The 17,284-nt window shown below is 34.3% G+C and overlaps 1 protein-coding gene across 1 annotated transcript; it reads left to right on the top strand.

Annotated features, from left to right (window-relative positions):
- The first annotated feature begins 145 nt into the window (after positions 1-145).
- On the top strand, positions 146-16,843 carry LOC131849076 (pyridoxal phosphate phosphatase PHOSPHO2-like). Its single transcript, XM_059199063.1, has 4 exons — positions 146-528; positions 11,588-11,776; positions 15,349-15,570; positions 16,596-16,843. Exons 1-4 carry the CDS (start codon positions 385-387, stop codon positions 16,752-16,754), a joined length of 714 nt encoding a protein of 237 aa, XP_059055046.1. The 5' UTR covers positions 146-384; the 3' UTR covers positions 16,755-16,843.
- The last annotated feature ends 441 nt before the right edge of the window (positions 16,844-17,284 follow it).

Here is a 17,284-nt window from a genome sequence, read left to right as displayed (position 1 = left end):
CAATCACTGTTCTAATTTCATGGACTGAAGAACTAGTATCCAGGGTCATTAATAAATAAAAAAAATGTAGTTCGTTTTACAGGCACATATTTATTTACAATTTGACATTGATGTTCTATTTCAATGTCATTGTCAATATAAACTTATCAGTACCTTGGTGTGTAAGAGCTCACGAAAATGATTCCTAAGTCGTATTTTTTTAAATCACGAATTCACCATAAGTAACGTAATATGTTACGTGTGGCGAAAGAAATGCGTATTATGCCGTCATCATGCTGAAAATTTACACACCCACGCGCCCGTGCTGTAGGCATTTATAACAATTTTCTGCGATTTTCCGCAGTTAACCCGCAATTATCTTCGTGTGCGCGCGTTTATTTAAAAATGTCGAGTCTCGCTGTTTTTGATTTTGATCGTACGGTTGTGGATGATGATTCGGACGCTACAATAATAAATAGATTGCGGGAGAAAGAGCCGCCGCCGGAATGGGAAGCGAGCAACCATGACTGGACCCCATATATGAGCGAAGTGAGATTCTTTTTTATTTTTTTTAACTAGACTTGCATTTTATTTAATTATTTTTTAGACAAAGGAAATAATTTATTCATACCACATTTATTTATTTTTTATTAAATTTATGTTTGGAAAGTGACTGTTTTCGTCGGTGTATGTACAATAAAAATATGTATTTATTAAAAGGAAATAGTTATTCATTGTTAGGACATAAGGAAAACAAAAGTAATATTTAGGTATATACAACTTATTAGAACATTATCACACATCCTCAGTGTCACAAATTAAGGACAGATTTAACCTTTGTTATGTAACTAGTTCCCAAAATATATATGTAACTATTTATTAAATGGAAATTTTAAAATCAAACTCTAGTGTAAAAATATTCCATTGATATTTTTTGTCTATGGACATTTTAAAAATTTCCATATATGTTTTAATCAGTAGGAATTTGAATACAGTAGCCTTTAAAATAGAGATTATTCCAAAAACTTGAAGTTTATTCAAATAATGATTTTTTCTGTTCTCATCAGAAGTTAAAGTTACTCATTATTAAGTTACTCATTATTACATCAGCTATACATTTCAGAGATTAGCCGGAACAAACAGACCGACAGACAGACAGACAAAAATGATAAAAAATGTTATTTTACTAAGCAGAGCTTGTGTTACGGTTAGGTACTAGTCAAGTGATATAAATACATAAATGCATTTATTTTATAAATACATACATATTATACATACATCTGTGAAAAAGACGTAAATATAATATTGGACATATCATAAGAGTCTGTAATAGATTTACATGAATAAAGATATTTTGAATTTGAATTTAATAATAAGTACAGCTTGTATTATGGGTTCTAGACAACTGATATAAATACATACATACACTTTTGTTATAAATACATACATAATATACATAGAAAACATACAGACCGATACAAACCATCATACTATTTAATACCGTTTTGCACCGTGCGAGGAATCGAACCCGCGATCATCTGAAATGAGACGGTGTGCTAAACCGCTAGACCACCGAGGCCGTCGTATTATGATTGGTCTCTTTATTGATTTATATTTGTTATATATATATATATACTAGCTGTACCCGCAACTTCGTCCGCGTGGAATTTAACAAAAAAGTAAATTAGAGAATTTTTTTTAAATAAAAGTAGCCTAAGTTACTCATTATTACATCAGCTACCGCCAATAAAAGTCCCGTCAAAATCGGTCCAGCCATTTTAGAGATTAGCATGGTGTTAAGTCCGCCAAATGTACTCTACTATATTTTGTATATTGTGTGCATAAAATTAAATAAATTAAAAAAAAAATTGCCGGAACAAACAGACAAACAAACGAAAATTGTAAAAAATGTTATTATGATGTATGTACCGTATATATGTATATTCATATGTATGTAGTAAAAAACGGTTATTTCAATGTTACAAACAGAGACTCCAATTTTATTTATATGTATAGAGTATAGATATGTGGGAATATAACGAGTGTGACTTGAAGAATAGTCATATAATATTGAATATTTATTTACATATTAAAATCGTTTTACGTTCTATAAACTCCTTCAATTGTTTATCTATACTAATAAATATAAGTATATTGTAGTATAAATAAATAATATAAGTAAGTATAAATTATATAATAATAAAATAAATAATATTTTTTTTTATGGATGATCAGAAGTGCCAAGCTATAAAGAAATAAAATGTAATGATGCACCCGCCTGCGCTGACGGTTTACACTGGCAGCACCAGTGGAGGATGATAAGATGAACATGATGTCAGGTCAGTTAGCACATCGTGACAAATTCACCAGGAATTTATCACGATGGTTTCCAGGGGGAACCGCATGGAGGTCGACCTGATATGCTACATTGCTACTAACGGAGTCCTGAGTCCACATTACTAACGATCTCTTTTCCCTCCATCTCAAATATTATAAAGCTGAAGAGTTTGTTTGAACGCGCTAATCTCAGAAACTAGTTCGAATTGAAAAATTATTTTCGTGTTGGATAGTCCATTTGTCGAGGAAGGCTTTAAACTATATAACATTACGCTACGACCAATAGGAGTGGAGCCTCAGTGGAAAATGTTGAAAAAATGGGGAAAATCTGGTTTACGTTGCGTACGCTGCGCGAAGTCGCAGGCACAGCTAGTATAAAAATAAAAATTGAAATAGAAATAATTTTTATTCAAATAAACTTAATATAAGCACTTTTGAACAGTCAAATTTTTTTATTCTACCGCTTATTCGGAATGCAGATTCAACACAAGAAGAATAAGCAAGAAACTTGTGTGTTGCTCTTTTAAATAAATATTGATTTACTTATATTCAATTAACAACAAGTATTAGGCATGCGACAATCAACATAGAAACCGCTACGCACTTAATCTCTGTTCAATCAGATAACATTGTCAGCACTATGAATTTTAAGTTATATATTTTCTACATAAACATTACTATCATTTATAAATTGTTCAATTTTATAATAAGCTTTTTTACAAAGAAAATGTTCTATAACACATGTCAAATTGAGTATATAAGAGCGCATAAGGCTCATTTCCATATAAATTATTTATTGCACTTTTAAATAAAAAAATAATGTACATATTAACTACATCGTAAACTATCGTGAAACCGCGTGTTGACTAAATAAAGAATAAATATTCAATAGTTATTAATTTATTACCCAGATAGTTTAGACCAGTAGAAATAGAAATAGAAATAATCTTTATTCAAATAAACTCATTACAAGCACTTTTGAATAGTCATATTTTGATTCTACCACTCATTCGGAATGCAGATTCATCACAAGAAGAATGAGCAAGAAACTTGTGTGTTGCTCTTTTTAATAGATGTTTTTTTATATAAATAATTACAGTATAACAAGTAAGAGACATGCGATAATCAACATAGAAGTCGCTACGCACTCATTATTAATGTAATCAGATAATATTGTCAGTGCTATGGATTTAAAGTTTTTCTATAAAAACATTATTATCGTTAACGAATTCTTCAATTTTATAGTTAGCTTTTTTGCAAAGGAACTGTTTTATTTGACATTTAAATCTTTTTTCGGGCAGATTTATAACAGACTCTGTATTTTATTGTAAAACCTTACGCAATTACTATAAAACTAATTACTAACTTTAGCCAAACGACATTTAGGTAAAATTAGTTTGTTATTGTTACGTAAGCTTTTATTGGTGCAATCACTAACTCTTTTGAAACTGTCTATGTTCCTTCTGGCATGCATGATATTTTCATAAATGTATTGAGAAGCAGCGGTGAGGATATTTGATTCCTTAAAACACTCTCGCAATGACTCCCTGGAACTCATACCATAAATGGATTGAGTGATTCCCAAAGTGGTCTATATCGACCCCCAGGGGTCTATAACAAACTGTAAGGGGTCTACGATAGCGGTCATCTTGTTGTTTTCACTTCATGTTTTTAACACTAAACTTTACTACCTACAGTTAGAAATTTACAAAAAATCTATACCAGCTAAGAATGGGGGGTCTGCCCAAAACGAAAAATATGGTCTACGACACAAAAAAGTTTGGGAACGTCTGGCCCTGACCCTGAGAAAGGGCATGGGCTACTTTTTAATATGAAAAGGGTTGTAAGGGGGTTGAAAGGGCAAATAAAAGATTGTATGGAAGTATCGTCCTTTATTTTGCTTTATATTTATGCATTAAATTTTTATAAATAAATAAATAATATCTAAACAATTAAAACAGCTATCAAAGGTGACGATTCCACGCGGACAAAGTCGCAGGCACAGCTAGTCCTTAATATGGAGCAAATGATTCATGAAGTGGAATATTTGCTGGGAGTGATAATATGTTACGTAATCTGTACACACCATCGATAATAAACTGCCATTGCGAGTTTTTTTTTTATGTGACTAGAATAATAAACAAGCTGACGTCACGGCCCGCCTGATGGTAAGTGGTTTTGTAGCTTTTACCCGCGGCTTCACTCGTATAACTTCATTATTGGCTGCTAGCGCCATCTGCGCTGAAGTAGGAAAAAAGTTGATATTTTATTGTTCTTTTTCATAGAAAATATTTGTTTTTTTTTAAATAAAAAGTATCCTATGTTCATTCCAATATCTCCAAGAACGTGTGTACAAAATTTCATGATGATCGGTTCAGTAGTTTTTGCGTGAGAGCGTAACAAACATCTCTACTTTCACTTTTATAATGTTAGTAAGGATATCCTGAGGAGATAAAAACCATCGCTCCTAAGAATATCCTTCAATTCTTGTCCCTGACGGGTCTAGGTAGCGAACTTTGAAAAAGGGCGAGCACAATAGATCTATGTAGGTCGCAGTGATACAGGTTCAAGCACCTGACAATAGCCCAAACCATCCAATTAAAAAAAAATGTGGTAACCGACAGTTATAGTACTAACCTGGACAATTAACACAGCGCCATCTAGTCCCACGGTAAGCAGAGCTCGTGTGGGTACTAGACAACTGATATATATTTTTTTTTATAAATACATACATAATATACATAGAAAACACCTGGACCGATACAAACAATCATACTTATGGATATAAATGTTTGTTCGGTGCGAAGAAACGAACCCGCGATTGTTGGACGTACAGCGCTGTGTTACACCGCTAGACCATCGAGGTCGTCATACACTTACGTCTTATACAGGGTTTCTTTTTTTTATGGATGACTAACTGTACCCACGATTCGTTTGCGTGGAATTTAACTTTATTTTTCTGAAATAAAAGTAGCCTAAATTACTCATTATTACAAAAGCAATCTGCCAAAAAGAGTCCTGTCAAAATCGGTCACAAACTCAGAGGTCAAAAATCAGACAAAAATTATAAAAATCGTTATTTTGATGAATGTACCGTATTTATATTCATGTGCATGTAGTAAAAAACGGTTATTTCAATATTACAAACAGACACTACAATTTTATTTCTATATATAGATGTATAGATAATGAAATGAGTGCGTGGGGATGATAAGATGAGCATGAAGTCAGGTCAGTTAGCACATCGTGACAAATTCTCCAAGAATATATAAAGATAGTTTCCAGGGGAACCGCGTGGAGGTCGACCTAACATGGTACATTGCTAGCTACGGGGATTACTAACAACAACATTAAAAAAAAATACGAGCTGAGTTTCTTGTCAGTTCTCATCTCGAAATCATTCCGAACTGACGGTAGATTTGACATATCATAAGAGTCTGTAATAGACCTACATGACTAAAGATATTCTGAATTTTGACTAGTTCCTATTACTAACATTCCTCTTCTCCTAAGCGGAATATTTGGGTGTATAATATTGGGAAGTTTCGGAAATGATACGTCGATACAGCAGTACATTTAGTTTATTCCTTTCTTCAAATTACACTCCACATAAATTGCGTCGCTGTACATTCACGTCTGGTCGTCTCAGTCGCCTCGAACAGAGTGAGCAGCCCGCTCACTCCTTGTTCCCGCCTCTTTATCTCTATTCCTATTGGTGGGGGCATAATCGTGACGTCATCAACATCACGTGACTCACTATGGCTTTAAATGAATGAAATGTAAGTAACAAATTACCCCTCCGATCGATCCCCCGTCCAATTCAAACGGGGATCGAAATTACGACGGCCTGAGCCGAGGTTCGAATCCCTAGTGGTGCCCTCAGACTAAAGTCGTATCCGTCGGGCAGGAGTTGGCCTTCAGCCGCTCCATAAGTCCTTCCGCGGGTTTGGAGTGCCATCTGCACTTGCCCCATAACGTCCGGTGAAGCTGTAAAGGCCAGCTACGGCCAACAGCATTAGAGTAGTCCGAAAAAAAAAAAAAAGTAACAAATTAGTCAACCGAGTGTTCTTTATGTATTGAAGCTGAACAATAATGTGGAATAGTTGTGGTAGGTATTTGGCGCAAGATCAATATGAGCGACCTTGTATGATGCCACGGGGCTGGCATACGCGACAATTTTGTATCACGGCGAAATCCATGAACTTCAGCGTTTATAACCATGTTATATCTTATATATAAATAGAAAATAGAAATAGAAATAATCTTTATTCAAATAAACTCATTACAAGCACTTTTGAATAGTCATATTTTGATTTTACCACTCATTCGGAATGCAGATTTATCACAAGAATCGGTATTTTGTTTACAAATATTGGGACATGAGAATTTTGTATATTAGATAATAATAAAACCGGATATTTCACACAGCGCCATCTAGTCCTATGCTAAATAGAGCTTATGGTATGGCTACTAGACAAGTCATATTAAATACATAGATATTTTTACAAATACATACATAATATACAAAGAAAACACCCAGACCGATACATAGAAATAGAAATAGAAATAATCTTTATTCAAATAAACTCATTACAAGCACTTTTGAATAGTCATATTTCGATTCTACCACTCATTCGGAATGCAGATTCATCACAAGAAGAATGAGCGAGAAACTTGTGTGTTGCGCTTTTTAATAGATGTTTTTTTTATATAAATAATTACAGTATAACAAGTAAGAGGCATGCGATAATCAACATAGAAGTCGCTACGCACTCATTATTAATGTAATCAGATAATATTGTCAGTGTTATGGATTTAAAGTTTTTCTATAAAAACATTATTATCGTTAACGAATTCTTCAATTTTATAGTAAGCTTTTTTGCAAGGGAACTGTTTGATTTGACATTTAAATCTTTTTTCAGGCAGATTTATAACAGACTCTGGTATTCTCGTGTCACAATCTTTTCTCGTTACAATTCTCGTGTCAGAGTTTTCGTTCCCATACTCCTCCGAAACGGCTTGACCGATTCTCATGAAATTTTGTGAGCGTATTGAGTAGGTCTGAGAATCGGCCAATATCTATTTTTTCATCCCCCTAAATGTTAGGGGTAGTCCACCCCTAATTTTTTATTTTTATTTTAAGACAAAACAACGTTTGCCGGGACAACTAGTATATAAATAAAAATGGAGTTTATGTTTGTAATATTGAAATAACCGTTTTTTATTACATGCTTATTTTCAATACAAAAGAAGTTTTTTTTCTCAATTTTTTTTATATCTCATGTTATTGTTATTTTAACGTATCATAAAGTATTTTTTTTTCCATATTCGTCCATCTCCTTTTCAGTGATGGAACAGGCAAAGATCCTTAGACCGTATAGTTTATTTAAAAAAAAAAAGACTTTTTTTTGTTTTATTTATCCTTAATGGAAAGGCAAAGAGTCTATTTTTTGTTTTATTCGGCAAATAGTCTAAGCCCATACAGCCGTTGTCTTTGGTATCATTTCTGTTTTTTTTTTTGGTTCGGTTTTTCCCTTCATAGGGAAAGGCAAAAGGACTCAGCCCATACAGCCATTGTTGCCCATTTTGCATATTGCATATTATTATAAATTCCTTTTAAACGAACATACATATATAATAGTAATAATTATATAGTATAAAACAAAATCGCTGTCGCTGTCCGTCCCTATGTAGGTATGCTTAAATCTTTAAAACAACGCAACAGATTTGAAGCGGTTATTTTTAATAGATAGAGTGATTCAAGAGGAAAGTTTATATGTATAATACATGTACACCTGTGCGAAGCTGGGTTGGGTAGCTAGTATAAATATTAATTGTCTGTGTGGTCATTCCATTGACGACGGCAATCTGCCACGGTAGCACCGATATACCACACCCTTCGGCCAGTAGTCCTTCTTCAAATTACGTTTGTTGGAAGTGTTTGCCGCTTGTAAATTAGAAACGTGAATAAAAATAACTATAGTGTGAAATTACTGTATTGGAATCTATATAAATCTTATTAAATCTACACTATATAGTGTGCCAATCGAGAAATGATGGCATCGTTTTTTTTTCTTGTTTTGGCGCCGGCGGTTTGTGTGATAAATCAGTCTATATTCATTATTGTCTTTGGTAGGACGATTAAAAACAATAATACAAGGACAATTTTCACAGCGCCATCTAAACGCAAGTTAAGCTAGCTAAAGCTTGTGTTATGGGTACTAGATAACTGATACAAATATATAGATATTTTTTTTCGTAAGTACATACATATTATACATATAAAATACCCAGACCGATACAAACAATCGTACCCAATCGCAATCAATTTTTTGTGCCGTGCGAAGAATCGAACCCGCGACCATCGGAAGTAAGGCGGTGTGTTAAAACACTAGACTTTTAGGTCTAGCGCTAGACCACTAGATGTTTACTAGAGAAATATTATTTTAATTACAAAAATAACATGTAAATAAACGTAGTGATTATTTGCTTCAGTAAAAATGGAATCCAAAGTCGTATAGTTAATTTTAAAAAAATATACATATTCTAGAAAATTCGTTTCATTTCAAAGTTTCTTCAAGTTTTTCACAAGAAATAGAAATAAACATTATTCAAATAAACTTAATATAAGCGCTTTTGAATAGTCACATTTTTTTACTCTACCGCTCATTCGGAATGCGGACTCATCACAAGAAGAATGAGCAAGAAACTTGTTGAAACTCACAATTTTTCTTTGTTTTTCTTGTGTTGAAAAATTTAACTGTTTGACCATAATTTTACGCGAACCTACTTATTATGAAGCATAATCACTAATTTACCAATAATATATTTAGGTATTTATACACCACTATGCAAATTACGGGCTGAATGATATGGGTACTTTGGCGTCTTACTTTTTAATTTTTTAAAAAGTACATGTTCCATTTTTGTGTCTTCAGCATGTTTTTTTTTCGAACTACTCTAATGTTGGCCACAGCTGGTCTTTACAGCTTCATCGAACGATAGGGGGCGAGTGCAGATGGCACTCTAAACCAAAGGAAGGACTTATGGAATAGCTGAAGGACAACTCCCGACTCTGCATAGGTACAGCAGAGTCGGCCTTTTTACTATACTTAGTTTATTTTTTTATATTCCACAGATGTCATTTTTCAAAGACACGTTTAACATTTATAAATTACCAGCTGTGCTCGTGACATTCATCGTTATAGTGACCTTGACCAAATATAGAAAAAATTAACCCAATAAATTTAATGAAAAAAGATTCCTCGTTATAGTTTCAAAAAAGACAATTTTCTGTACAAACTTTCATCCCCTATTTTTTACCACCTTAAGGGTAACAATTGTACAAACTTAGTCATATTTATTTATATTTAATGAACAGCCTAAAAATAAAAATAAGTTTCACGATTCTAGTTTTAAAAATGACGATACTTCCATAAAACCCTTCATTTCCTTTTTCAACCCCTTATAACCATTTATTCGCATTAAAAAATAGCCTATGTCTCAGGGTCTAGACTATCTGTCTACCAAATTTCATTTAAATCGGTTCAGTAGTTTTAGCGTGAAAGCGAGACACACAGACAGACACAGTTACTTTCGCATTTATAATATTAAGGATCAATCACTTTATAATTATGTCTTTGCTCTTAAGTCAGATTCATTACTACAAAATGTCCGCCATTTCGCGCCATTTTTTTATTTTTATTTGTATTATAAAAAAGGCGCGAAAACGTACGTAGGAGAACGAGGAACGCGCGAGCTGACGTCGCCCGCGCTTTATTCTGACTTTGGAAGCACTCTTTCCGCCGTGAAATGATTCGCTCGTAAGAGTGTATCAATATCGTACGTGTTAAAACAGATAATCTTTCGCAAAACCTCGCTTAGTTTATCTACTGAAATAGATTTATCTCTTCCTGTTAACGAATTTATAGTTTTTATATTATTTCGTTAATCTTATATACTTACTAAGTACATAAGACAGTGATGGATTCGTTGTTGAAATGGCTGTAAGTTACATAAAAACAAATGTATGGAATTTGCTACTACTTTTTTGTCTTGATATTCTAAAAACGACTTTAACTTGTTAGAATTAAAGTCGATTTCCTAAATATATCTCTTAGATTTTTTTATGTAGTAGGTTCTTGGCTTTATATGTATTTTAAAATCGACTTTAATGTGTTAGAATTAAAGTCGATTTCATAAATATATCTCTTTTTATGTAATAGGTATGGGAAACTATTGTTCTCCTAACTACTTTTTTGGCTTTATATTTTAAAAAGGACTTTACCGTGTTAGATTTAAAGTCGATTTCCTAAATATATATCTTAGATTTTTTTTATGTAATAGGCATGGCAAACAATATTTCTCTATACTACTTTCTTGACTTTATATTTTAAAATCGACTTTAATGTGTTAGATTTAAATTCGATTTTCTAAATATATCTTTTAGATATATTTTTTTATGTAATAGGCAGGGAAAACTATTGTTCTCCATACTACTTTCTTGACTTTATATTTTAAAATCGACTTTAATGTGTTAGATTTAAATTCGATTTTCTAAATATATCTTGTGCTTAAAATAAGAATAGATTAATATTGTTTGTCTTTGATATTATTTGTCTATAGTCTAATGTCAATACAACAAACTTATACTTTAAATTATTAACGGTCAAATTTCGGCGATTGGCGACCACTAGTTATTAAAAAAAAATTATAATGTAAAAACTTGACGTTGATAAGCGGCTAAAATGGCCTACATGAATAAATGATTTTGAATTTGTATTTGAATAAATAAATTACACTACACAAACAAACGCTGTCGTTTTACGTCCAAAGGTTCTGTTTGTTTACTTGAACAATATGTATAATAGTTTCGGATAATATCAAATTCAAAATTCAAATTCGTATGTGACTCTTTCCATATTTTAGTCTGTCAGACGAAAGTCTAATTGAGACTTTATTCAAATAAACGTAACCATTTTATTAGTCTATTTGTATTTAACTTTTGAACGCAGACTCATCAATGTGTTGCTCTTTTGAATAGAATATAATAATAATATAACAACTAAGAGTAACCGAAATTATTAATGTAATCAGATAATATTGTCAACGGATAATCATTATTATCGTTAACGAATTCTTCAAATAATTTCATATCCGCATTTATAACAGACGTTCATGATAGTCAATTTTTTTTTTTTTTAATGAAATATTTTTATTCTTTTATTATTTCCGGTAATTTGTCAAAAATTAGTATTGTCCTGATTTCCAGGTCTTCGAGCATGCGTACTCAGCTGGTCTGCAGCAGGGCGAGATCCTCGACTGCATCGGATCCATGCGCCCCACTCCCGGTGTGGAGGAGCTCATCACGACCCTGGCGGCTGAGGGTTGGGATGTCCTGTTGCTGACTGATGCGAACTCAGTTTTCGTGAACCATTGGCTCAAAGTTCATGGGCTTCAGGTAAGTTTTTTAATAGCATGTTTTATGCCATAGGGGCTGTTCAAGTATTACGTAAGCACTATTGGGGGGGGGGGGGGGGGTTAGGGGAGCTAGGGGTGTTTAGATAATGATTACGTATATACATATAAATAAAATTGGAGCGTCTGTTTGTAATATTGAGATAACCGTTTTTTACTACATGCATATGAATATAAATGCGGTACATATACCTAAATAACATTTTTTACAATTTTTGTCTGTATGTTTGTCTGTTTGTTCCGGCTAATCTCTGAAATGCGTGAACCGATTTTGACGGGACTTTTATTGGCAGGTAGCTGATGTAATATGGAGTAACTTAAGGTACTATGAATTAGAAAAATTAACTAATTAATTTTTTTTTAATTCCACGCGGACGAAATCACGGGTACAGCTAGTAATTAATATATATAGAAAACACTCAGATACAAACAATCACACTCATGAATGCACAATCATACTCATGAATGCAATTGTTTGTATCGTGCGACGAATCGAACCTGTGACCGTCAGAAGTAAAGCGGTGTGCCAAACCACTAGACCACCGAGTGCGTCATATGTATATACAAAAAACTCGGTTCATATGTTTGGGGCTGTTCAAGTATTACGTAAGCAGATTTATCACAATTATTTACCCCTCATCCCCCGTTGTCAGCAAAAGTAAGCAAAGCTCTTACCCCTCCCCCCATGCTTACGTAAACATTTCTCAATTAATGTATTGTTTTTTTAACAAAGACAATGTGAGGGTTGCCATTCGTGTAAAAAAGTAAATTACGACCGATGACGTAATCATCATACAGACTCCCCCACCCCCATGTCATCCAAAATAAGCAAAGAAAAGACCCCCCGCCCCCCTATAGTGCTTACGTAATACTTGAACGGCCCCTTTGTAGAAAAACCTTGAGTGGTAATTCAATTACAGGCTCTCTGTGAAGCCTCCCAATTTAATTCGAACCTAATAAATATAGATGTGTGATAAACTGACAGACTTTTTGTCATATAAATTAACTACCGACCCGCCCCGACTTCGCACGGGTGTAATAGATAGATAGATAGATAGATAAAAATCTTTATTCGTATCCCGATAACAAAGATAGTACAAACAAAATTCAAATAACACATAAGAATAGTAAATAATTATAAAAAAAAAAAATACAACACATAATACTTTAACTTCCACATAAAATAAACATTAAGATATATATTAGGTGCCACAGGGATACGAAAGGATTGAGCTACTCAGTGAACAATTTGCTCAGCGAGCAAAACTCTGATTTTCAGTAGCATTTAATACTGATGAGCAATTGATACCAAATATACCTACCTACTACAGAATGTCCTTATTTTTTTTTTCGGACTACTCTAATGCTGTTGGCCGCAGCTGGCCTTTACAGCTTCACCGGACGATAGGGGGCGAGTGCAGATGACACTCAAACCAAAGGAAAGACTTATGGAGCGGCTGAAGGCCAACTCCCGCCTGACGGATACGACTTTAGTCTGAGGGCACCGCTAGGGGTTCGAACCTCGGCTCAGGCCGTCGTAATATCGATCCCCGTTTGAATTGGACGGGGATCGATCGGAGGGGCAGAATGTCCTTATAAACAACGTTTACTTAGCTTTTTTGTCATCAGAAAGTACAACATTTTGACGACCTCGGTGGTCTGGTGGTTGAGTACACTACTTTACGTCCGATGGTCGCGGGTTCGATTCCTCGCGCGGCACAAACATTTGTATTCATGAGTATGATTGTTTGTGTCGGTCTGGGTGTTTTCTATGTATAATATGTATGTATTTACGAAAAAAAATCTATGTATTTGTATCAGTTGTCTAGTACCCATAACACAAGCTTTAGCTAGCTTAACTTGGGTCTAGATGGCGCTGTGTGAATTGTCTAAAAAAAATATGTTTTGTTTAGCGCCGCCGGCCGGGCCGGTACCGCCGCTATGTCCCTGCATTTTAAATCTGTAATATCTTCGGAAATATTCATTTAAATTACATGCTGTAAACGGCTATATTGATCTATATTAAATGGACAATGTATTTAAGGTAATTAATTGGATAAAAATTAATGCTGTATAGCTTAAAATCACTTTGTAAATAAGCCATTTCTTCCGTAAAATGTAAAGGATAAAAAAATGGTTATTGTTGGTTATCCTTAAGAGATAGACATATACCATCACGGACTTTTTTATTGACCTTTTTAAGATGTACAATACTGTAGTACATTATTTTGATTTATCTCGTGGGGTTCAGCCAGCGTTTGCAATGTAATCTCAAAAAATGTGATTATTTACGACAGCACATTAGAAACCGCTAAATTGATCAGTGTTTCACTACAATATTACGCATGTATTATATATATAAACCTTCCTCTTGAATCACTCTATCTATTAAAAAAAACCGCTTATAAATCCGTTGCGTAGTTTTAAAGATTTAAGCATAGGGACAGACAGCGACAGCGACTTTGTTTTATATTATGTAGTGATGATATACATTCTCATTACAGTGTAATAGTTTTGTTGAACATGCACGCTCTAATTGCCGTGTTTAGCGTGTTTCCTTTGTTTTACATGACGTCACGTCGCGTGACAAATGACGTCGTTCCGGAAAGGCTGTATGTAGTCGCGTCTTTGGTCTAATTTATCTGTAACATTCGTGGTATATGTCTATAACGTACTCTGTGCATTACAGAAGCGTATATCGCCACGCGCCATTTTACAACACAGACTACAGATGTGTTAATTAGTAATAAACATGACTCGAGTTAAAATTCAGGTAACTCGTGTTGACTCGAGTTACCTGGAATAAGAAGTAGTTTTTTATTTTTTCGAACAATTCTAATGTGTTTGGTCGTAGCTAGCCTTGAAAGCTTCACCGAACTATAGGGGGCGAGTAGAAATGGCACTTTAAAGCCGCTGAAGGACTTATGGAACGCATAATCATTTTATTCATAACATAATCGGACGAATATGCGAAAAAAAATGATAACAACCTCAAATCAATTTTTTTTTTTTTGTTTCAGTTTGCCCTTTTTAGAGAAAGGCAAAAGGACTCAGCCCATACAGCCATTGTCTTCAGTATTATTTTCTCAAATCAATATTGAAATATTTGTGACGAGTGAAAATTGATATGAAATGATCGGAAAATTTCATGTCATTGTCAATTCGATGACAGAATCATGCTCTCGCTCTTTCACTTGGTTCGTTAATTTACCAGTTGAATGCTTCCATAACAAAACAGTATAATAATAATAATAATCTCAGAACAATTCACACAGCGCCATCTAGACCCAAGTTAAGCTAGCTAAAGCCTGTGTTATGGGTCCTAGACAACTGATACAAATACATAGATAATTTTTTTTTTTTCGTAAATACATACATATTATACATAGAAAATACCCAGACCGATACAAACAATCATACTCATGAATACAAATGTTTGTGCCGTGCGAGGAATCGAACCCGCGACCATCGGTCGTAAAGCGGTATGCTAGACCGTTAGACCGCCGAGGTCGTCAGTATAGAGGAGTATAGTGTGACAATTGTGGTATCCTACAGGATGCAGTGACGAACGTGATCACCAACAGTGCGTTCTGGCGGGACGGCCGGCTGTTCATCGAGCCGTGTATGAGGCAGACTGCCTGCGCCCGCTGTCCCTCCAACTTGTGCAAGTCGATTGCGCTTGCGCAGTGGCTCGCCCAGCGTCCGCCGTACACGCGAGTTACATATGCTGGTGACGGTAGAAACGATTACTGTCCGGCCACCAACCTACCTGCCCACGTAAGTATTCAAATTCAAAAATCATTTATTCATGTAGGACATTTTAGCCGCTTATGAACGTCAAATTTTTACATTATAATTTTATACCGTCCAGTTCGGTATATAGATCCAATTGAGAAGAACTGGCAAGAAACTCAATTGAATTACTTTTTTTTTTTAATCCAGTTTATTTACAATGCATAGGTATTTATATAGGTGTAAGTATATGTCTAATATTAAATGAAAATCCCGTGCATGAACAACTAGTGCCATACACGCTCGTCATATATCGTTTAGTGAGTAATAGGCTTTATATATATAAAGTGTAATATTAATATATAAGAGTTTTTGAGTTATGAGGGGGTCAAAAGTGGCTCCAAATGGTTCGTGTAAATATACACACGGTGCTGCTCGCCAGTTCTCTTTTGTGACTTCTCAGTTTGTGCTTTTGTGAGTGGACGGGAACAATGGCAGTTTTCAAAATGTACATTTTTGTCTTATTTATTTATATAAATAACCTTATATTTATAGACGACCTCGGTGGTCTAGCACACCGCTCTACGACCGATGGTCGCGGGTTCGATTCCTCGCGCGGCACAAACATTTGTATTCATGATACTCATGTATTGTATATAATTTTATAAGTATTTAGATAATGATTAAGACGGCGCGGTTAATTTAATTGACTTATATATAAAAGGTAGCAGTAGTGCGTATATGAAGCGCAAACTCATTATTATATATATATATATATAAAAGGAGCCAATTCTAGCTGCTAATTTTTTTTTTAATTAAAAATGTCATTTTTCTATTTAATCGACGACATATATAAACGTGCGTTAATCATACTCATGAGTACAAATGTTTGCACCGTGCGAGGAATCGAACCCGCGACCATCGGATATAAAGCGGTGTGCTAAACCACTAGACCACCGAGGTCGTCAAACCATAGTACTAACAAACCCCCCCCCTCAAACTTATCTTAAGTTTATTTGAATGTACATAGATTGTTTCTATATTTTTTTTAATTATGTGTCTGTCCCCAGGCGATAGTGTTTCCCCGCAGCGGGTACCCATTGGATGATCTCACAAAGCAGACCCTGGCCACCACCAGCCCCCAGGTGAAGGCGAAGGTTGTACCCTGGGAGGATTGCTACACCATACTACACGAGGTGTTCCCGCACAAACGTAGGATATCAGCTTAGTTCATCTTTTATATCTACATGAGGCTCTGGTGGTCTAGCGGTTTAGCCATCGCTTTACATCCGATGGTCGCGGGTTCGATTCCTCACACACGAACTCTTGAGTGTGATTGTTTGTATCGGTCTAGGTGTTTTTTATGTAAGTATATATTTACAAAATATAATAATATTATTTCTATGTATAAAATGTGTGTATTTACGAAAAAATATCTACTGCCCATAACACAAGCTTTAGCTATCTTAACTTGGGTCTAGATGGCGCTGTGTGAATTGTCCTGAGATTATTAGAATAGAATAGAATAGAAAATCATTTATTCAAATAAACTTAATTTAATTACTTTTGAATAGTCATAACAATTTGTTTTTTATCTACCGCTATTATTATTATTATGATCATGAGTATGATTGTTTGTATCTGTTTGGATATTTTCTATGTATAATATGTACGTACTTACAATTTATACTTAGCGTCATCTAGTCTCAATCTAAGCAGAGCTTATGTTATGGGTACTAGACAACTGATATACATAGAT

Source organism: Achroia grisella, unplaced genomic scaffold (assembly GCF_030625045.1).
Source record: "Achroia grisella isolate CSIRO2021 unplaced genomic scaffold, CSIRO_AGI_Agris_v1 utg633, whole genome shotgun sequence".
Taxonomy (NCBI): Eukaryota; Metazoa; Arthropoda; class Insecta; order Lepidoptera; family Pyralidae; genus Achroia; species Achroia grisella.
This window is presented reverse-complemented; position numbering and strand designations above follow the sequence as displayed.